This window comes from Phalacrocorax carbo, chromosome 25 (assembly GCF_963921805.1).
Source record: "Phalacrocorax carbo chromosome 25, bPhaCar2.1, whole genome shotgun sequence".
In the NCBI taxonomy this organism is placed as follows: Eukaryota; Metazoa; Chordata; class Aves; order Suliformes; family Phalacrocoracidae; genus Phalacrocorax; species Phalacrocorax carbo.
Window position 1 is genome coordinate 3,127,049 of NC_087537.1, and position 22,200 is coordinate 3,149,248.

Sequence of the window (22,200 nt, forward strand, 5' to 3'; positions counted from 1 at the left end):
TGCCGTTGGGAGCAGGAGGATCATGGCCTGGCATTGGTAGCTTAGGGCTTGGCGAGTCGTGTCTTGCTCCAAGGAGCTGCTGCCCCTAAAACTGCCTGGTCCAAGACATCCCTGTCACTGATGGGCCATGGTGGACCAACACTTTGCAGCCCCTCTGCCCATACGGGGCCCGGCTGCCCCTCCCTGCCTGCAGCAGCAGAGGGGAGCTGACGGTGGAGGCAGCGCTCAGAGCCACCACGGTCATAGGCAGGACCTGGCAGCCCCAGGCTTGCTTTCACACAGCTGCCAGGGGGTTTCCAGGGGAGGAAGCGAGACTGAGAGGCAGAGCGAGGGCTTGAACAAGCTGTCTGGGACCTTGCTACTTCCCATGCTCTACCCCGTGTAGGGTGGAGCCCACCCAGCCCTGCTCCAGCCATCCCCTGGCTCTCGACGCAAGGTGGGTGCGAGCCATGGGCTGTAGGAGTGGTGGGCAGCGGTGCTCACTGCCTGGGGGGGTGCTGAGGAATAGCAAATAAAGCTTCAGAGCCCTGGAAGCCTCAAAGGAGCAGGGTGGGTGTTGCCTTTCTGTGCCAGCTGGGGAAACTGAGGCACCGAGAGGAACTGACTTGAGCGAGGTCTTGCTGGGAAGCTTCTTCTGTAGCAAGCGGGGGCTCGGCTCCGGGTTGGATTGCTTGGAGAAGTTTGAGACTAGACACAGCTCTGCAGTTTCATTGAAGCCCAGTTTGCTGCTGGCTGCTAAAAATACAGAAGTTTTGCTTGCAGGAAACCAAATGTAAATCAGCCATGAGAGCAAAAAAGCGCAGACTACGCTGGCTGCTGAACCTCATCTCCGGTGGCAGTGGAGTAATGTTTTTCTTTTCCTATTTTTTTTTTTTCTTTTGCCGTCCTTTAGATGCGCTACGCTGTGGTTCTGGACTCCCCAGTGCTGAGGTCAGACTACAGGGAAAGCAGGTTTCTGACAGTCTTGGCTTGCACAGGGGGACATCCCTGTGCCCAGCAGTGACAGCAGCGGTGGGGTCAGCTTATTGTACAGCCACCCTTCTCCTTAAAAGGGTTCTTGTCCTCGGGGACTCCTTTCAGCAGCGGGTCCTCGCCCGCCATGGACTCGATGTACTCCTTGATCTCTTTGCCGGTCTTGGAGACCTGCCAAGGAAGGAGATGCTCCGTGTGGGTTATGGGAACGAGCCCTTGCAGCAGAGCTGCGCTCCCGCTTGTCAGAGGGGAACCACGGCCATGAACATCCCACCCAGCGCGGGCTGTCCCCGAGAGCATCCCTGGGGTGCTCTGGGCACCTCGCTGCGTGCGGGGCTGAGGTTCCCAGGCTCTGGGATGTGGGGCTAAGCCCAAGGGGCACGTTCGCCTCGAGGGGAGTGGTGTGAAAGCACATGCTTCTGCCTGTATTTGAGGTTTAATTTCAGAGGTTGTGTTTGTTTGAGTTTTTTTAACTTTGCAACACAATCATTTCAGGAAGGTACCCTGGGGAATGGCCCCTTTGCATTTTGGGTGAAAAACTCACCATTTGCCTCTCGTTCTTCACCTCCTTCTTCAGCTGATCCAGCTCCATCTTCAGCAGCTCTTTCTCTGTCATGTCCTGAGCCATTTTGCCCTGTAAGCACAGGGAAATGGTGCATTATTAATATAAAAATGGGCTTCTCCTAAGGCACAGTAGGACTATTGCTTTGGCCCCAAGGGTATTGCAAGCATTGCTAATGTCTCAGCTACCCCCATGGCGAGACATGGGCTGATGCTAAAAAAAAAAGCCTGAGGCAGGAGGCACCTTTCGGGCCCCTTTCAGAACCCTTCTTGTAACACCTGCTGTAACTAGATTTTCGTTTGCTTGTTTTCCGCAGGCTCATCAAGTGCCCGATGCAGTTTGGGGGCAGCGGAGGTGGATCCAGCCGGGGTTTTAAAGAGGACGTTGCTACCACAGAGGCATGAGGTGGCCTTTCCTCAAGGCACGAGGTGGCCACTTCAGCGGTGCTGGCTGAGCCTGGAGAAAAGCTGCTGCCTCGGGGCTGTCAGAGCCGCAGCCTTGTAGGAGAACCTGGACGCCCAGGTGTACAAACTAGACCTTCCTGATCTGTGTCCTGTGCTTGGGTAAGGGCATCTTTACAGGTTTTCTAAGGAACTACATGTTTTGGTTTTTTTTTCCTTCTTTCCCCTCCTTATGCCCACCCCCCAGGTAAGTGTTAACATGGACTGAGGCCCCTTCAGTGCTGTGAACTCGGCGATTTGCACGCAGAGGCATCGCTTGCTGCGACAGAAGGACTTTGGGACTGTGTGGGTTGGAAAAGCCCAGCTCTTTTTTCATGAAAGCCCATCCTAGGGTTATGTGAGATTCCAGCACAGCTGGCCTGTGCTGCTGAGATCTGTTCCCATGTTTAAATTAGGGTTTGAAAGCCTGACCACAACCTTCTAAATAAAATTTAAAAAAGAAGTAAATATGATTAAGCTGAAACATGCCTTGGCCCTGCTTTGGAAGGCGTCAAGCTTGTGTGCCCGGGACCCCGCTGGTTTTCTGCAGCTCCTCTTGTGGCGTGAGCGCTTCTCTCCCCATCGATGCCCTCAGTGCGTGGCCGGCCCCGGGAGATGCTTGTGGCAGAGCACAAGGAGCTGAAAGCCACAGCACAGCCGTGCTACCGACCCGCAGAGGAGGTGGCTTCCAAACCATACGGACCCGATGCCATTTGTACCTGGAGGGAGTGAAGCCACTTACCTCCGGGGATGAGGGGCTGGCCCTCTCAGCGGTGGAGATGTTCAGAGACCCATCCGGGAGGAGATGCCGTCAGCTGGACCCTTGCTCTTCTGATCCAGGCTTGAAGACTCCTTCAGCTCTCAGGGAGGGTAGCAGGGAGCAGATGTCTTTGGTCCTTAAGCTGATAATAGACTCAAGAGAATAAGCTGGTCAGGTGTTGAGCATTAGCCTCAAAGCCCGGGCGTAATTGGGGGTGGGGCCGTGGGGAGGGTGAGGATGGGGGTGGAAGGGTGGGCTGGAGAAGCTTTCTGGGGTGGGTGACTGGGGCAACTGGGGAGCCCTTGACCCCCTGACTCCCTGGCATGGGTGCCTGGGTCCTGTCTGGCTGGGACAGAGGGCCTGTCCCCTGTGGGAGTCACAGCAGCTTTCACAGAGTTTAGGAGGGGATGGAGAGGAAGGGAGCTGGGGCGAGGGGATCGCTGGGGGCAGCTCAGGTGGCTCTTGGTCCTTCAGGGTGTGGGGAGCTGGGCCGGTGCTGGAGGAAATTCATCATTTCCCTTGTCCTTGTGCTGGTGGGGCTGCGGGCTCAGGAAGGGCCAACCCTTACCGCAGGTTTTGCTCCTGTCTGGCCAGTGCAAAGCTGCTGGGGCTGAGGACAGAGCCTGGGAGGCCCCGAGGAAGCGCCTGCAGGAGGAGAAGGAGAGGGTGGAGGGGAATTTCCAAGCACTGGAGAAGTGGGAATTTCCTGCTCTCGGCACAGCCTCACCCGTGGGCACGTGAAATGTTGTTAGCAAAGCACAGAGAAGGACGCGCTGCCCTGGGCGAGGGAAGGACGGGCACCTCTGTGGGGTCGCTTTCGCACCCCTCTGTGCCCTGAGCTGAGCGAGGTCTGGGTGACCGGGGTGATGCCACGCGGGGTGCACGGGCTTTTCCAGGGAGGAGGACCTGGTAGTCAAAGCACTGCCCTTGGCTGTGTCTTTTGTCTGGCTGATAAAGGCGAGGGGAAGGGAATCGCCCTCCCTGGATGCCGCCAAGCCAGGCTTAGCCCCGTATGTGCTGGGAGGGTGGCAGCAGCTTGTGGAGGATGGGTGCAGGCGGCAGACGTGGGGGTTGGGATCTTTTTTGGTTGTTCACCCAGACCCCACACCACCGGTTCCTCTGTGACTCGCATCCTTCACCACAGTGGCCTCTCTCATCTCCTGCCCCAGTGGGGTGACTTCCAGCTGCAGACGGGGGCTGCCCCCCAACACATCCCCTGTGGGGTTGGGGCCACGCTGGCTTCCTCCCCGCTGGCCCTGCACCTTTTCTTGCTGCCCCCTAGCTCTCCTGAGGGCCACGGGGTGGGCTCCGCGCCTTCGGGGCGTCCCTCAGGGGGATGGGGACGCTGTGGCGCCCACGGGCCCTGCGTCAGCACCGCCGCGAGCTTCAAAACCCGGCGCCGAGGCGGCCGGGGAGGAAGTGGGAGCCGAGCCCGGCACCATGTCAGAGCTGGAGCAGCTGCAGCAGCATGACATCCCGGCGGGCCGGCAGGTCCTGCGCGATCACCACTGCAACCTCCACAGGGTCGCCGACTACTGCGAGAGCAACTACCTGCAGGTGAGGGGCACGGGTACGGCTTGGGGGTGTCGTGGGATGAGCTGTGGCTTTGGGGCTGGGTGTGATGCCGGAGACAGCCGGGAGCCCTGGTGAGACGGTGGTGCTGGTGGGGTGGCTGGTGGGTGACGGCGAAGGCTCTGCCCTTGGAGACAGGAGCCTGAGCATCCCTCTTAGCTTCCTCCCAACCGTTGCATGCTGCTGTTGGTATTTCTTTTCCCATGCCTCTGTTTCCCCACTGCTCCACAGCAGCTTTTCTGCTCAGCTCTCAGGGTGAGGTTTGGGATGAAGGGAAAGTCCTCCAGGGGTTTGGTGCCTCCGCGGAAGCCCTGGGAGGCGACCAGGGACACTAGCCTGGCTTGGGCTGTCCCCGGGCTGTCCCCAGGGTTTCAGAGGTGCCTCCTGGCAGGGCAGAGGTGAGCTGGGTGCCTGCACATGCAGAGCAAGCAGGAAGCTCTGCAGCCATCGGTGTCCCTCCTCCTCCTCCTCTCTGCCTGCCCCCACCCCCACCCGTGACCTGCTGAGGGAAAAAGGGGGCAGGAGTTTTTTGGATGAAATAGGAGAAAAAGAGTTCTGGCCCTGTCTGCTGGGGAGGATGTCTTGGCTGGGGTCCCTGGGTGCTTTGCAGAGCCCATCTCAGTGGCCTCGTCTGCCCGTGCCAGACGCCGAGGCTGCTCCCAAGGGGCTGGCTGTGACCGACCCACTGGAGTGGAGCTGAAGGGAAAACGTGCTAAACTATTCAGAGAACTGAGACGCAATCCCCGGCATGGCTGGTGGCATGGCTGGTGGCATGGCCGGCTGTCCCCAAGGGTGGCAGGAGCCTGAGCCAGGCCCTCAGCTCCGGCACCTGCTGGAACGGCAGCACTCCGAGGAGGAATCATGGTGAATCCCCAGTGCCAGAAAAGCTGAACACTGTTGCCTGATGGGTGTCCGTGTGTCCTGCCGGTGAAGCCAAGGGGAAGTCTGATGCATTTGGAAAGCAGAAGGAAGCATCTTTGCTACCGTGTGACCCCAGTATGAAGATGGAGGGCAGGGGTGGCTGCACGGGGTGGGCTCGTCCCACCGGCTGGGTTTCCCCCTCCAGGCGAGCGACAAGCGGAAGGCGCTGGAGGAGACGATGGCGCTGAGCACGCAGTCCCTGGCCAGTGTGACGTACCAGGTCAGCAGCCTGGCCACCGCCTTCCTCCGGCTGCTGGACCTGCAGGCGGCCGAGCTGCGGAAGGTGGAGGCCAATGTCAGCTGTGTGGCCCAGGTGGGATCGTCCTCCAACGGGTGCTGGTGCATTTTTGGGGTTTGGGTCCTGAGAAGGGGGTAGGCTCTGGGAAAGGGGGTTTGGATAGCTTGAAGGGGCTGAAGACCCTCCTTCCCCACGGCTTGAAGAGCCCATCAGCCCCTGTAGCATCACCTTGCAGTGGAAATGCAAGACCATCTCCCTGGGGGGGGGGTTGGTGGCGTCACCCAACATGTCACGGGGGGATGAGTCCACCTGGGGCTGGGAAACTGGTCTCCAGGATGTTCTGCCAGTCTGGGCACTTGCAAATCCCAGTGGAGGGGCCACAGGAACTGCCCGGGAAATCGCAGAGAAGCCGAAGTGAAGTGATGGGGCTCAGAGTGTTGGCTTGGCTGCAATGTTCTCTCCTTGCTGGTCCTGGCCTCGTCCTCCCAGAGTTTCGGGACACTGATACAGAGTCCCGTGGCCACCTGCCCTCTTGATGGCACTTGGAAGCCACCTGGAGCCTTCCCAGCCATGGGATGAGACGGGACCCTGTGGTCACACTGGAAGCAGCAGAATAACAACTTATGGGCAGCTGAGACTCATGCATCCCCCTCCCACCACCCTGTGCCCTCGGCCCCTGCTTTAGGAAGGGCTATATCTGCTGCGGTGGCACGAAGGGCATCACTCACCATGCTGTGATGGAGCAGAGCAGGACCTGCCCCTGTGACTTTGCCCAGGCTGGGGTTGTTCAGGCTCAACCCTTACCCTTCCCTGCAACCCCTTCCCGTACAGGCAGGGAGACGGGGCTGAGAAGGGTGGTGGGACTTGGAGGTGGCAGCAGGAGGTGAGGAGAACCTGGGATGGGACAGTGGGGACAGTGCTATCTCTGCAGAAGGTTGACATGCACAAGGAGAAGGTGTCTCGCCGGGAGATTGGCTTGTTGACCGTCAGCAAGAGGTTCCCATCCTACCAGAAGATCATGCCCCCCGCCAACCCCCCCTGCCTGGAGCCCTACTACAGGAAACCCCTCAACTTCAGCATCCTGGATGACATTGGCCACGGCATAAAGGTCAGCCCCGGGCTAGGAGGATGTCCCACAGGGGTGAGGGGGCTTGGATGGGTGTTGTCAGGCCTCCAAGGCCCTGGTGTTGCACTGATGGGTGCCCAGGTGGGCCCAAACCCCTCCTTGATGGAGAAGTGGGGTTCGTCTGTGCCCCACAGCCCACTCTGGGACTCATCCCGCTGGGGCTTGGTGGTCCCAGCTTGGGGAGGGGACGCCTGGTCCAAAACAGCAAAAGGGAAACTGAGGCACACAACGCTCAGCAAAGGCCATGAGCGCTGCTGGGGTGGGTGCTGAGCCGTGATGCTCTCATCCCCTTGGTGCCTTTCCCAGCACCAAAACCACCCGCACAGGAAGGCGCCCGCCGGGGGAGGGGTTCGGCGGCCTCACAGGAGCGAGCCCCCAGCGAACCCGCCGCAGGGCTGGAGGGGAAGTGGTGGTGCTGGGGCTGTGGTTCCCACGGTGGCGGGCGCCTCTCGTCCGCCTCCGCACCGCAGCGCCAGTGGCTCCTTCCGCTCGGCTGCTCCTGTCAAGGGGGGGCCAGTGGAGAGCTTGGGGTGCTGCTGCCCACCGGCGGGAGGGGGGGTGTCACAGCCCCTTGGGGTGCAATGAGTTTGAGGGGCAGCTGCAGCTGCCCTTACCCATCGCGTCTCCGTCCCCCTGTGCCCTCAGGACCACAGCACCCAGCTGTCCCGCACGGGCACCCTGGCTCGGAAGGGGATCAAGTCGGTGGCGCAGGCTGGAGGCACCCTGGGGTGAGGCTGCGCGTGGGGATGGGTGCGGGGTCGGGGGCTTTGCCTTTCTGTGTCAGGTGGGTGACGGTGGCAGGGACAGAGCCACGAGGTGCACCATGGGCTCGCCCGATGCTGCTGCCGTTGCGATCCCATCCCCATACTGAGCTGCTGGCCAGGCTGGCGGCTCAGTGGCTACTTTACCTGCAGAAGAAGCACTCGTGTCCCCGAGCCCATTCAGCCGCCCGTGGTTCCCGAGGGAAAGCTCTCCGCGGCCTCCTCCACCTCCTCGCTGATATCCGCCAGGTACCAGTGCTGCCTGGGGCGTTGGGAGGGCCTGGGGGCGTCGGGAGAGCCCGGGGCAGCCACTGCTGCCCCGCTGCTTGGGGGAGGTTCTGCTGCAAAGGGGTTTTGGTGAAAAATACACGTTTTGGGAGTGGGAGATTTGCTGCCCTGGACGTGCTTATTTCTAGAGCAAAACCCTGTTACAGAGAAAGTCCCCTGATGGGGAAACTGAGGCACAGTGCGGGAAAAGGGCTTGTAGGGGTATGCACAGATGCTGGGGTATCCTGCCCATGGTGACTGCAGCAAGTGGCACCCCATCCTGGTGCGGGGAAAGTGTCTGTGTGCAAAGGTGTGGGGGGAGGCAGCGCCATCTCCCCAGCCTGCGCCCCCCAACACCATCACTCCCCCACCCTCAGCTCGAGCGGAGCCCCGGCAGCACCCAGTGAAGGCACCCCTGTGTCGCCACCGCCGCCGCCACCCTCCATCCCACCGCCCCCGCCTCTCCCCGGGGACCTGCCACCGCCACTGCCGGCGGAGCTGGCCGTGCCCCCGCTGGACCTTGTGCCCCCAGGTGAGTGTTCGGTGGCCCAGGGGTGCTCAGGATGGGGGGGGTTAGTGTGGCCTCACGGAGCCCTTCATCACCCATCAATTTTTGTGGGGGGTTTTGCAGTCCCCAGTGACCTCGAGCCACTGCCGCCACCGCCAGCTTTGCCTGACTTTGAGGATTTAGCCCCGCCGCCGCCGCCCGCTGCAGAGGACCCTCCCTGGGCCCCGGAGAGCTACCTGGAAAAGGGTATGGTGGATCCCCAGATCCCCCCCGATCTCTTTGCTGCAGTGCTTTTGGTTGAGCCCCTGCCCACAACCGCAGCACTGAAGGCCCAGCTTTGCCCTGGAATTGGCCAGGGCTGGGATGGTGAGTCTGCTCGCATCCACCCCTCCCGACCTTCCCTGCGGTGGCCTGTCCCCTGCGGTGGCCTTGCTGGGCTCCATAGCTCCTTTCCCTCCTCTTGCAGTGGTGACCATCTACCCCTACACACAGCAGAAGGACAACGAGCTCTCCTTCCAGCCCGGCACCCTCCTCTTCATCACGCGGCGGTACTCGGATGGCTGGTGCGAGGGCGTCATGGGCGAAGAAGCGGGTTTCTTCCCTGGCAATTACGTGGAACCCTTCTGAGCACCCAGGGCGTGCAGCCCCCTGCATCCCCCCCACCCTGGGTCACGCACCTGGATCGGCCGCGTCCTGCTCCTGCTCGGGCAAGGGCGGCGCTTCGCCTGTGAATTTTGGCTTTGCACAGCTTGGCCCTTGCGTGGGCAGACAGGCTGGGTGCTGCTGCCGGCACCGCTGCACCCTGGCAGCACCCAGAGCATCCCCCCGCCTGGCCCTTCTCCCACCTTCCTTTCCTTCGTATTTTTAACGGCAGCAGCACTGGCAGCTGCTGGCGCAGGGAAGGTTTAGCATCTGACACCGCAGCGCGCTCGGCTGATGGAAACACGGTGGGCAGCATGTTGGGCCCGTGGGCTGATCCTGGCGATGCTCCCGGCCCCGTGGGAGGAGCGAGGGCAGCGCCGGCCCAAAGCGCAGGCAAAGGCGATGGGGCCAAACGCCCGTAGGGACAAGGAGGAGAGCAGCACCCGGCTCATGGCCCAGGGAACCTGCCTGCTGTCCCCATCAACTTGAGATGCAGAGGGGGATGAGCCAAGGACCCAATCCTCCACCAAAGGGGTCCCCATAGTGTCCTCTGCAGAGCATCGCTTGTAGCCTGGCCTCGCTCCCCCTCCAACGCTGTCACCCGCTTCTCCAGGCCAAGGAAGAGAAACAACATGTAACACAGAGAGCCATTTCACACCCAGGTTTATGTCCTGGATACAAGCAACTTGTGTACCTGCAATATATAGATATACATCTATATACATCTATATGTCGGGTTTTTTTAATTCCATGGCTTTAAGTTCCACACAGTTGAACAGGCTCCGGAGGAGGAAGAAGGAAGAACAAAGAGAGGGGAAATGAAATAGAGGAGGAACAACTTGGGGCTGCTTTGGTTATTTCCTTACTGCTCAGGTTTGCTGCCAGCGTTCCTACGCTTTGGAGGAGTTACGAGCCACCCTCAGGGGCCGGTAAGGCTGTGGATAAATCCAGGAGAAGCCAACACCAGAGAGCAGCAAATACTGTAGCCCCCCCTGCAGAGTGCAATTAGACGGGGCAATTAATACTGCAGTGGGGCAAGGGGGCTTGGGGGGGTGGTTTGGCCTCCAGGACCCGATGCCAGGAGAAGTGCTGCAGCACCACACCTCCCCGGGGGGAGGTTCAGCACCTCTTGACCACATAGGAGGGAAATTCCCCCCCCCAGGCTAAGAGCGGAGTCAATAACATCCAGCTAACACGAGGAGATGACTGGTAATGGCTTGGGGCAAGGAGGAACCTGTCTGCCCCAGGGACAAGGGACATTTTCTCCTGGAAGCAGAAGCAGAGGATGGACATGGAAGGCAAGGGCAGGTCCTCCTCCCCGCAGCAGGATGCAATCGCCATGCCTGGGGCGAGTGGGTGGGGATGGGCTTGAGGAGGTTTTTTTCCCCGAAGTACCACCTTTCCAAAAAGCGTCCTGTTCCTCATGTCATGTTTTTTCAGAGAAGAAAGTCTCAAGGGCCAAGTAAGTCCGTTGCAAGGCTCCGCAGCTGAGCCAGGGGCTGCCCTGCCCAGGCATGGTGCAGAGGGCAAGCCCGGGAACCTGGGCAGCACAAGTTCCCCCGATTAAATTTCCAGTGGCCTGACGAAGAGGCAAGGAGCCCTCGAGCATCGCGTTCAAGGCAGCAAACACGCGGCTCCCAGCGTGGCCAGCGGCGGTCAGACAGGCGAGGGGGATGAAGGCAGGAGGAAGCATGTGCAGGGCCCAGCCTGCAGGGAGCCGGCTTCTGGTCCTTTAGGAATTGTTCGTGTGAGATCAAAAGGGAAAGGAAAAGAAGGAAAAAAAACAACAACAAAAAAAATCACCGTTAGTGTTGGCAAACACCCACGCTGGGTAGATGTCCGAGCTGCATAGAGAAGGCTTCGTCGCAACATGGCGGGGGAAGGAGAAGGGGGGACGTAGAGAAAGTGCTTTAATCACCGGGGAGAAAGGAGCTCGGAGAGAAAAGGCAGGAAAGCAACCCAGGAGCGGGGGCTGAGCGAGCAGTGCTGATGAGCGTGGGGTACAGAGCATGCCCCCCCCCCCGGCTTCTCCCTTCCCAGCCGCTTAGAGTATGCAAGTCTCTTCTGAGCCATCCTCAACACTTCTTCTTGAGGACGTCCTGGAGATAGCGGGCGACCTCTGTAGCCGACTCCCAGGGGACCACAGTGGCCTGGAAGGCTCCAGGCTGCTGCTTCTCCATCTCTTGGGTCATCCGGTGCATGGGGTAGCCCTTCCGTGGGAAAGCCACATCAGCTGAAGTCAAAGTCACGGAAGGGCAGAAGTCATTGGCACCATCTCCCACGTAGAAGACCCTCTCGAACTCCACCTCCTCCTGGGCTCTCTCCGCCAGGTATTCCGTTAGGATTTTGCGTTTGCACATGTTGGCCGGGCAGTCAAGGCACTTGTGGCTGTGGTAGGGCCCCAAGGTGAAGTACCCCTTCTTGTCAAAGCCGGACGGGTTGCTGAAGATCTTGCGGAAGAGGGAGTAGAAACCGGCTGCCCTCAGATTGCATTCTATGCCGAACATGTTGGCATCGGAAATGAGGATGATCTCGAAGAGCTCGTGGTTCTTGGAGAGGAACTGGAAGAGGTCCGGCATGCCAGGGGACAGGGGGATGTTCTCATAGACAGTCTTGAAGTCCCCCATCTTGACCCCCTGGTCCCCCATGTATGCCAGGACGCGCTGCATGTACTCGTTGTAGAAGCCCTCGCGGAAGGTCTGTCGGATGTGCTCCGGAAGCGTCTGCCCCGGCGCCGCCCGGACGATGGAGTCATCGCTGTTCTCATTGATGATGGTCTCGTCAAAATCGAAGACAAGGAGGTATTTGGGAGGCCGGGGGCTGGCCATACCAACACCCTGCGAGGTGGAAGGATAACACCCAGCTGTTAATTCAAGGCACTTTCCTTGGGGCCTGGCACAGTGTTGGTGGCAACCACAGCAGCCAGAGGCTGCCAGCCCTGCAGGGCAATGCTCCTTGGCTGCCTTACCCCCAGCAGCTTATTAGCCCAGCTGGGCTTGGGGAGGGAGGCTAATCTGCCGCTGACATACCTCAGCCCCGGCCCTAAGGCGTTTACCCTGCCTATAAAGAGATCATTTTGTCACTGCTAATCCTGTTCCTGCAGTCAAGACGGTCACTGTGCCGAGCTACCGCCACACACGTCCTCCCAAGCGACGCGGGGACAGCACGCACCCTGGGGTGTTTCGTGCAGGGAGGGTCATCGGGGTGGGGGGTTTACTCCCCAGCCTGCTCCTGTCCCACCTCTGAGAAGGGGTTTGTGTCCCTGCAGACCCCCCTTGCTGCCAAAACAAGTCTGGCTGTTCCCAACAGAGGAAAACATTTCGCAAGTTGATTTTTGCTCCATCACCTGGATGCAGTTTCCGCCTGGGCCAGGCTCCGCAGGCTCCTGAGAAGCCTGGGATAACTCAGAACTGCCTCCTGCCCTGCTCCAAAACCAATGTAAACCCGCTTGGCCAACAGTGCAAAGCTGGTGAGCCCCAGCCCAGGCTCCCAGTGCCCACCTGCTCCCCTCAGCTAAAGCCACGATGGCCCCAGCAGCACCCACTCACCTCCCTGCTGCTCCTGTGCTGCCAGAGGCCAGAGGGTTGCAGGATGGGGACCTAATTCCTGCTCCCTGACCCTGAGAAGAGAGGGGACAGCCCTGCCCAGAGAGGGTAAGACGGGTGAGAATGGCACTGACCTTAAACAGGCATGGCAGCCTGACGCCCTCACAGCACCTTTTCATTTTAAGACCATCACTCTGCAGGCAGCACGTTGCTGAAGACGGCGCTTAGGGCTTGCCGGGCTGCTCTCCTGGCTGCAAACCACAAAGAAGGGGGAGTTTGGTTAATGGCTTGGGTGTCCCCCGGCTGCCACCTTCGGGCAGGGCACCAAATGTCACTGCACGGCCAGGGGCTACGTCCTGCAGCGAGCTCCCAAGCTTGGGACCTTTTGTACCAGGAACAGGGGAATTAAAGGAGTCTCCGGAGAGCAGGGTGAGTGGGCAGAGCCTATTTAATAATGCTTCTGATCCCTCTTAATTCTCCCGAGCGCCCAGGCTTTGCTGCACATGAAAGCAGCCAGCAGAACATCTCGGCAATAAACCCCAGCAACACATACCCTGTTCCAAAATTGCCCTGATTTTCTTCCAGTATAATTAGTTTGGGGTATTTCTTTTAATGGAGTAATTCTCCTGGAATGAAGCTGGGTGCCCACATGGCTCTGGTGAGGACGTGCGAGTCTGCTGCCCCGGAGCGAAGGCAGAGCCCAGGTTACGTCTCCTGAATTCTGCCAACCTCTTGTGGTCCACAGTGATCAAAGCAGAGCGATGGGAAACCTCAGAAAAACCCACCTTGCAGCCAAACCCCGCTGGAAACTCAGCTGGATGGTTAGCGGGAGGAATAACACGCTGGGCCGGGGTAGATTTTAACTGGGCACCAGTAGCTTGGCTTAGCTGGGGCTAGGAGGATTTCAATGATTTTTTTTTTTTTTTTGTCATCAGCATGACAACAGGAAGGGTTTTTCAGCTGAAGGTGATTTGTGGGAGATTTGTCTGGTTTGAAGCCCAGTATCAAACTATTTTGGGCACAAACGCGATTCATGACTCTGCTAAAATAACAAACCACAACTGCAGCTCAAAGGTGGCCTACTGCAAAAGGAAGCGGGCACTTGAAATTAAACCCTGGGGTTGAAATCTTGTAATATTGACTTTTTGTGAAGCCTTCAAACCAAACACGCGTCATTTCTTTGCAGAAGCATCTGTCAAAAGCTGATGTTTATTTATAGCCACCATTTGAAGCCAAATAATGCTGCAGCCAGCCCAGGAGCGGGATTAACCACTGCGATTTTCAGGTCCAAACCAAAAGAAACAGAAAAAAAAAAGATTAAACATGAAAGAGAAATTGTAATTTTTGTCATTACATTCTAAAGAGCTGCCGGCGGTGAGGAAATAATCTGGGGCTAAGCCTTAAGGAGAAGTTGCAGTACTGATGCAGCGGCACAGGGAAAGAGCCCTTGGCCGGCTGGTTAACCCTGTGGATACCGTTAGGGTAGCTACAGGGGATGACATGGACACAGGGCGCTAACCCGCTCCTCAGAAGGCTCTTCTGGGCCCAATATCTTTGCATTTTGCAGAACAAGAAAGGCTAACAGCGCACGTCTTGCATTTTGGGCAGATTAGGGCAAACACAGACCTGAGTGGCAACCCTCACACAATCTATAGTTCCTTTAGCTGAGGTTCCATCTAGTCACCCCTCCTGAGTTAGCGTTGTTACGCACAGAAAAAACTGACCTATGAGCTAGTGAAAAGCCACTTTGTGCTTTTTTTGGGCTTATTTTAGCTCTGACTCCTTCAAGAGCTGACCAGCATGAGGTCGGAAGCAGCATCAGCCACCCTGATCTCACATTAACTTGTCCTCAGCGGAGCTCCCTGTGAGCTCTTGCCTCCCCTCCCCACCTCCCAGGCATCACTTTGCTCTCCCTGAAGCCCTGCGGACACCGATAGCCCCAGCAGGGGTAAATCCAGCCACTCCCGAGAGCTGGAAAGCAAAACCGGTTGCTCCACCAGGCTTGTCGCCCCGGCACTGCCACCGGGGCTGCACAGAACCGCTCCCAGTCCAGGGCTCCGGGCCAAGCGCCCTGACAGCAGCTTCCCCGTCGTGGGGGAGAAGAGAGCCCACCGGATGGTTTTCTATGGGATTTCTAAGAAAAAAATAATCTGTGAAGTCAGCTCGGACAACTGCTGCCCCCGTCTATCCGCAGGAGATCGGAGCACCCCTGCCACACTTCTGCAAGACCCACCTTCTGCCCTCAGCCGTCCTCAACACCGCTATTAATTTTTATCAAAATGTGCATTGCTTTTATGCAAAGGAGGAATTAAAATCTAAGCCAGCTTTATTTTGTGAATTAAAGGTCTGGGATGGGACTTCTCACCACTAGCCTCTGGGGGCTGTTGGACAAATCACGTCCTTCCCCCCACGTGCTGTTTTTCCCTTACGATACAGAAAAGGGAGATACCAGCATTGGGAGCGACTCTTAATAAACCAGCGCTCATCCTCGCCAGCTAAAGACAAGCAGGCTGAGCTGTGGAGTCTGGCAGCAGCTACCTCAAACCCTCACTCTGCCTGGCGCCGGAAGGGAGCGGAGATGAGAAAAAAAATACTTAGCAAATCTCCCAGCCCTGAATTGCCCTGTTAAATCCAGCCAGGAGCCGGCAGCGCCCGTGGGCACACAGCTAGCGGCGTGGGATGGAGCAGTCGGCTCCATCCGGGGTAGGGAGAAATGAAATCCCTGCAGGACCGTGTCACTGCTCCCAGCAGAGCTATTTCTGCACGGAGATGACTCACCCGGCGGCTGCTTCCCGGGAGCGCGTCCGTCCACCTTCTGCAAAAAAGGGACTCCCTCCAGAATAAAAGGAACGCGGCCGCGCTTCCTAACATTATGCAAAGCCTGAATGATGAAACAGAAAATAAAACAGTTATTTGGTTATTAATCACATCAAACATAAAGGCTTAAACAAATTGAATTTGGGATGAGGGTCAAAAATAAGCCTCGTGAAAGCGATGAGCTGCTGGGCTCATCCCGAGAATCATTTTCCAGGGTTGTTTATCCCCAAAATCTCAATGTTTTTTTCCCCTCTGGCAATACCTCCAGCCATCCTCAGGATCTTTCTGCCCCAAAGAGGCCCACGGAGGAAAAGCTGCAGCCCAGCAATATTTGCTGCGCTCCTTATCTCTGCAGCTCTTGCTGCTCATCCCAGGGGACCTCTGCGCTGACTTTGGGCTTCATCCTGCATTGGGTTCAGCGCGGGACAAGCTGCACGGAGAGGAGCAGCACTGCGCTACGCACCCGCCCTCCGCTGCGGGATCAGGCCCTACATGAGCCCCCAGCACATCCAAGCGAGTGTGGGTGGGGATCAGCACCTGATTTCGGAGCTTGGAACTGCTGAGCCTTGAATGCAAGGGGGCGCGGGGGCATTTCCCAATTGCATGCACAGTCCCTGGGCTGGTTTTAACCCCCTGGCATACTCTGCCCTTGCCTGCTTTTAACGTTTTTAATCTTAAAAAAACATGTGATGTTTCTGGTACATACACTGTGTTAGGGTGTTTTTTTTTTAAATTTAACTCAAAACCCAACCACTCACCTTTGGCAAAGGGGTTTGCCCACCCCTTCGGTTGGCGGTAAGGGCAAAACAAGAGGACAGAGTCCTGCCACCCCAAAAAGGAAGGGAAAACCTTCCTCTCCGGCACAGACATCGGCACCAGCAGCCATGTCATCGGGATCATGAGACAATTTCACCGCTCCTGGAACAAAACCCGACCCACTCCCATCCCTGGCCAGCTACACAGCTCCCGAAGCAGAAGCAAATGAGCAAATTAATAACAAATCACCGGTGAGCAGAGCTCGGGGAGGGGCGTCTCAGCCAGCCCCGACCCCCTCCACGCGCCGAGGTGCCACCTCACCCCCTTCTTCTGCCCCACGGCTCCCGCTGCACCCCAAATCCCTTGGGCAGGGGGGGAATGGGAGCGGGAACACCCTCCCCGGGGCTGGCCCCCTCCACCCGCACGGCTGCGACGCCGTGGCCGGTCACCTCGGGTTATGGGGATGTTCCATTTTTTTTTTTTTTTTTAATGGTGTTTATTTTCCCTGCCGCCTGCCAAGAAGCCGCGGCGTTACCGCAGCCAAGGGCTCCCGCTGCGGCTGTCAGGGCCGGAGCTCTCTGCTCTGCAACAAAATAATAATAATAAAAAAATCCTGAAACAGGTGGTTTTGGCCCCAAAACGCCGCGGCTGGCTGGCAGGCGCTGGGTGCCAGATTGGCGGCTGGTTTGCGGGAGTCCAAACCCGGATCCCAGATCCCGGATCCCCCGCTGCGGTGCCGGACCCGCTGCTGAGCGCAGGCACCCCCGCGGCCTCTCGCCCTCCGGGGCACCGGTGCCAGCCCGGTGTCAGCTCCCTGCGGCCGGTGGTGCCGGGACCCACAGCGGCTGCTCCGGTACTGGTACCGGTACGCTCCAGCCCACCACCCGGGGAGCGGGACCGGTGCCGACTCACGCACGGCCGCTCCTCCGGTCCTCCCGGTACCGGTGACAGCCGCAACGGGGCTGACTCATGCACCGCCGGTGCTTGGTGGCTCCTGCCCGCTCGGCACCTCCCGGTACCGGCCGCACCGGTTCTCCGAGAGTCCAACCGGGCGGAGACCGTCCGGTACCGGCACCAGCCGCCCCGGTCCCCGCAGGGTCCTACCGGATCGGCACCTCCCGGTACCGGCACCGACCGCCCCGGTGCAGACTCAAGCCTGATCAGTCCCCGGAGCCTCCTTACCGGGTCGGAGCCTCCCGGGAGCGCCCGGCTCGCCCCGGTGCCGGCGGGTGGGCAGGCAGCCCGGCGTCTCGGCCCGAGCACCGGCGGCTCGGGAGCGCGGTCCGGTGCGGCGGGGCCGGCGCCGCTGCCGGGGCTGCCCCGAGCGCGGCCCCTTTAAAGCGACGCAAACGAAGCGGCGGGGCGGCTCCGCGCAACAACCGCAGTCCCCCCGCGTCACCGCCCGCGCAGCCAATGGCAGCAGCGCCGGCGTGCACCGAAGGGGCGGGGCCTCGCGGGAGCCCCCCCCTCACGCGGCGGGGAGGGGGGCGCTGGGAGCGCGCGGCTGCCCGCTAACACCGCCGCAGCTGCTGTCCCAAAGTTGCAAAATCGGAGATAAGCAACCAAAAAACCTCCTAGAAACAGCCAATTTAGCAATTCTGTAATTTAGCCATTTTCGGGGGAGGGGGAAGGAAATTTTGCCCCCAAAAAGGGGCGAGCAAACCGCCCCCCCTCCTCCCCAAGACCAAAAATTGCACAAATTCTCCCCAAAACCAAGCTCCGGGAAAGCCGCCTGTTACCGGCGCCCCCCCGGAGGCCCAAAGCCACCGGCCCCGGGCCGAGCTCCTGCCCGCAGGCGGGGGGGAGAAGGGGGAGCCGAGGCTAATTTTAGGTGCTGGCGCTGCCTGGGGACACCCAATTGCAGGGTGCCCGGGTGCAGACACAAGCAGGGCAGCCCCAGCAAATGTATCCACACCCCAAAATACTCTCCTCGGCTGAAGGGTGGTGTTTAAGTGGTTTCTTTGGTTTTGCAGAAAGGCTAATTTGTACTGGAGGTGCCTGTGATAAAAAAAAACCAAAATAAGGCCAGCTTGTTCAAAGGCTGGAGGCAGAGGGTGTGGGCAGGGAGGGGATGCAGCAGCACCGCCTTAAAAACAAGCAGTTAAGAGACCACCAGAGGTTGGGTTTTGTCTTGCCTTTTAATTAAATATGTCTAAGAATGGAAGGATGCAAACAAAATTCTAAAGGTCTGCAAAACCCCACAGTTTTCTGCTCCCTACGTGGGCTGGACACGGGCCGGCCGTCCTGTGCCGGCTACTCTGGGGAAGGCCACGTTGTCCGAGTGCTCAAGCCATAGCCCCGACGCTCTAAAACTTCCCTGTTTTAGGCAAAATTCAGTTCCAGCTCCAGGCAGGAGCAGAGCTCGGCCCATTTCTGCAGCCAAACCGTTGCTATTCTGGGACATTTCTCAACAGCCCATGCTCCCAGTTGCTAAAGGACACTGACGTTTACATACGGATAGCCGCCTGCGGTCACCGCCTTCTCCTGAGAAACCCTGGTTATCAAGGAAAGATTTTATTGTCTATTTAGTCTGAGAGAATCTGGCTTTTTGATGCGGAGCACACCCCGTTTCCTGCGCACAGTGTGGGTTTTGCTGTTTCCCCTTTCGCGGTAACACCCCCCCCCCTTGGAGTTACACCAGCTCCTGTTAGCGCAGGGGACGGCGTTCAAGCGATTTGTCAGTGGGTATAAGGCAAGTGGGAAACTCAAAAGGGCAAATTCTCCGCTGCCTTCTGTCTCCTTCCCACTGAAAGGCAGGGGGGGCAAAGATCATTCCAGAAACATCACAGACGGAGGAGTTTGGCAAGGGTGATCCTGTATCCCAGTGATTTTCCACTGTTAAGAACCCCGGAGAGCAAGTGAGGACAGCGCGCTCTGCATTGGGCTGACCTGGCTCCTGGCAACCTCTGAATAGACAGGCAACCCTCTTATGAACACACGGATTCCCCACAATGGGTGTAACATCCCCGCGCTACGAGAAATACACCGATGCACGCTTCTCTCCAAGTTTGTCTTCCTGTTTTTTCAACAAGCGAATCGCATCAGCCCGTAAGCAATCCTAAACCCACAATGCCTACCTAGCCGTCTGTCTGTCCGTCCTGTCCCCCTCTGCTTTATTTCCATCTTGCAGCGCGCAACAGAAGCTGGGTTAAGACTAGTTCAGTGGCCCCCATGAAATCAATCTGGCTGCCTACGTCAGACCTCCTCGCGCTGGCGCCCATGGTCTGCAGTACATATTCTGGGGAAGCTCAGGGTAAAACCGAAGCTTTCCTTTGCTCACAAGGGGACCTAATCCCTACAGCTCGGTCTTTAAGGCACACGGATGAGGACACTTCAATTACAGCTCGTCCCCTCATGCCATCTCACCACAGTATTCTCTGACAGACAGTGTTTCTTTTATAGGAATACATTTTTGGTGCCTGAATAATATTTATATGGTCAATCTCACGAAAAACCTCCAGCACAAACAAGCAACAAGAGAGCCAACTCCATTCATTTCACCCCGTGGGGTGACCTTCCCGTCCATGTCCGAGTCCTGCTCCGCGCAGCAGTCGGGACACTTGACAAAGAAAGCGGCCAACTTTGCTCGGTGTGGGCTACACCAGTCCGGGCTGAGGTTTCCCTAAGCCTCTCCTGTTGACATGGGCTTTAGTTTTGCATTTAATGCTACAAGTCACCAAGGAAGAAACGAGGACTCGCTAGAGGAGTGGTTAGGTCACCACCCATCAGGAGCCAAAGTGTTTTGTATGTTCTGTTCCATGTAACACGTAGAAATTAGGAAACATAGGCAACAAGAATGGCTTTTTCCCAGGTGGGATAAGCTTCTGCTGAAGCGGCACAAGAGATGCACAGATAATGCCGACGATCTCCACGCGCTGCAGGTCAGCGGTGTCGGCCGCTCCGGCGGCTCTCACACCCCCCCATGCTGGTGAGCAGAGCAAGATGATGCTCCCAGTAACTGCAGCCCACTTTGCAAAACACACTGCACGCGTCCAGCTGGAAATCCTATTCCTTCACACGGAAGCAAGTTCAATCGCTATCTGCTTTGACATAAACCAAGCCTAAAAGTCCTCCTACTCTTTGCCAGTCATCCAGGATAACAACTGACACCAGTCATCACCACGGTTTCTAGAGAGGCTGACAGAGGTGACAAATCTCTCACTGCAGCCTCAAGTTGCTGAGCATATTTAGAAAATACTCGAGAATGCAACTCCGGGCTCTGTCTCAGTGCAATTCATAAACGAGCTCAGACAATTCTGCTGGCAAGAGCTAAAACGAAGAGTCACTGCAACTGCAACGCAGACGTACAGTGTTCAGCGGCTCTAGGGAAATACAACCTAAGCAATGTGAAAATTTGAGAGATCAGGGATGTTAGCGCTTAATTAGAAACAAGCTGCAAATTGGAAACGTTTTCTAATTCAGTAAGTTACTTCGTGCACAGATTCCAACATCGATACCGTCAGAGGAGCAAGCTGCCTTCCTTCATCCACTTCATGTGCTTCTTCGAGAAGCAGGCAGCGATCGGCTCCACTGCCACCTCCTGGCTAATCCTCCACAGTGTGTTCCTCCGGCAGATCTGTCTCCTCCTCAACAGAAAGGACATAGATTAAATCGCAACCCTCTGGAGAATGATTTCCCTGTGGGATGGGAAAAGCCAAGAGCCATGACAACAACATAATGTATCACAAGTTACATTAGTGTAAATTAATTTAAACCACTGAAGTTACCTTCTGTGACAGTCGAACATTATTTCTGTCATTTTTTAAACGGCAGGCAGAGAGGATGGATTGCTGTAGTCAATGGAGATATATGTCTAAAATGAATAAATTAAAATCCACGAGACACTGTATAATAAAATCTAGTTGTTTTCTGGTAGTAACAAAAAGCTTAAATTATCACGGAACACAAGACATTTCAGGCCACTTAGGACTTCTATGAATTAACAACCCTAAATTACTAAATATAGGATTTCTAAAAGAAAGGGCCACAAACTCAAAACTCTAGGTAAAGTAGCATATTCTGACACACTCCCTGGTTTCCTTGGTGACGGCTGATGAATCCTTTTCCATTACAAACCTGCAACTAGATGGGGCAATTAGATAACGCTTCCTTGACGCTCCCGCTTCTCAATGCACTGGTTCTCCTTCTGGGCCCTGGGAACCAGGTCATCGTGCAGCTAACACCAAATTCAACCTCTCTGTTGACATCCGATGCAATTTCTTTTAGCACCCTCCAGAAACTGTTCTGTGAAAGGGAGGTGCAGGATCCCTTCACCTGCTGAAATCACAGGGGTTACCTAAGAACCAGAGCAGAGTTACCAAACCAGAGTTTGAACAGGACACAGGCTTTCATTTTAAGTGTCATAAGACCTTTGGACTATTAAATGATATCTAAGGCTTAGCAGAAAGCCGATACCTTCGTGCCTGGGCTTTCTTGGAAGGAATCATTTTTCAGTCTGAACTAATTTTATATATCATTATTCTGAGACATCTCCAGCTGAAACACTGGCTACGTTCTGCTCCCTGCTTCGCTCAAACCATCAGAAACACACCGTGAGATGAGTAAGATTTCCCAATTGCTACTTTTTACATTCATGGCTTTTTGCCTGTATGTAGTAACTTGAATATAACCCCAGAGTAAGAGGCGACAGATTATCTCCTTTATTATAATGTAAGCTATTCCACTGTCTGAAAAGCCATAGAGAGGAAATTATGTAGAAAATCTAAAAAGAACTGAAAAGGGAAATGGTGATCCTGTGGTCAGGGCAGTAGTCTGGATCAGAAATAACTCCGAGCTCTGACCCCAGCCGGCACTCGCTGACATCACGTCAGACAGGTCTCTCAGTTCCACATCTGCAGAACAGAGATATTTACTCATCTGACAGTAATACACTAAATTTCATCACATGGGCTGCTCAAGTAGACACACAAGTAACCACCGCTGGAAACCCTTAAATAGTAAGTTCTCTTTTACAACAGTTCTTTTCTAATAAACCTCCTAGTTTTATCAAAGCTTATTGAGAAAGTTGTCCTCCTGGCAAAGGTATTAAGTAATTCTCACAGGATGCAGGAGGGAGGCTGAGAGCTTGAAGCATGGAGATGAAAGCATACCAATATTTTATAGGGAAAGTACGCAAACAACACTTCAATTCATTGCCCTCATCGAGTTACCCTGGGAAGAAGGCAGGCTGAAGTCCGCTTTGAAAAGCAAAACTGGAAACTATTTTGTAACACGCCGTCTCAGACTTTCATTTTGCAAGCTCTCAGATGTGCCAATGCACGGTTGCAGAATTACTTTGCAGCTCACAATTCAG

General features: G+C 56.7%; 3 protein-coding genes across 3 annotated transcripts; 1 reads left to right on the plus strand and 2 right to left on the minus strand.

The window, feature by feature from the left end:
- Positions 1-849: 849 nt before the first annotated feature.
- GNGT2 (G protein subunit gamma transducin 2) lies at positions 850-3,176 on the minus strand. Its single transcript, XM_064473324.1, has 3 exons — positions 2,717-3,176; positions 1,517-1,606; positions 850-1,143 (listed from the first exon to the last, which is right to left on the minus strand). Exons 2-3 carry the CDS (start codon positions 1,598-1,600, stop codon positions 1,018-1,020), a joined length of 210 nt encoding a protein of 69 aa, XP_064329394.1. The 5' UTR covers positions 1,601-1,606; positions 2,717-3,176; the 3' UTR covers positions 850-1,017.
- Positions 3,177-4,012: 836 nt separating this feature from the next.
- On the plus strand, positions 4,013-14,639 carry ABI3 (ABI family member 3). Its single transcript, XM_064472986.1, has 8 exons — positions 4,013-4,291; positions 5,373-5,540; positions 6,397-6,573; positions 7,237-7,319; positions 7,506-7,601; positions 7,997-8,151; positions 8,251-8,373; positions 8,594-14,639. The coding sequence occupies exons 1-8, from the start codon at positions 4,175-4,177 to the stop codon at positions 8,752-8,754; spliced, it is 1,080 nt and encodes a 359-aa protein (XP_064329056.1). The 5' UTR covers positions 4,013-4,174; the 3' UTR covers positions 8,755-14,639.
- On the minus strand, positions 9,416-12,565 carry PHOSPHO1 (phosphoethanolamine/phosphocholine phosphatase 1). The gene is made up of 2 exons (XM_064472989.1): positions 12,449-12,565; positions 9,416-11,606 (listed from the first exon to the last, which is right to left on the minus strand). Exons 1-2 carry the CDS (start codon positions 12,491-12,493, stop codon positions 10,845-10,847), a joined length of 807 nt encoding a protein of 268 aa, XP_064329059.1. The 5' UTR covers positions 12,494-12,565; the 3' UTR covers positions 9,416-10,844.
- Positions 14,640-22,200: the final 7,561 nt, after the last annotated feature.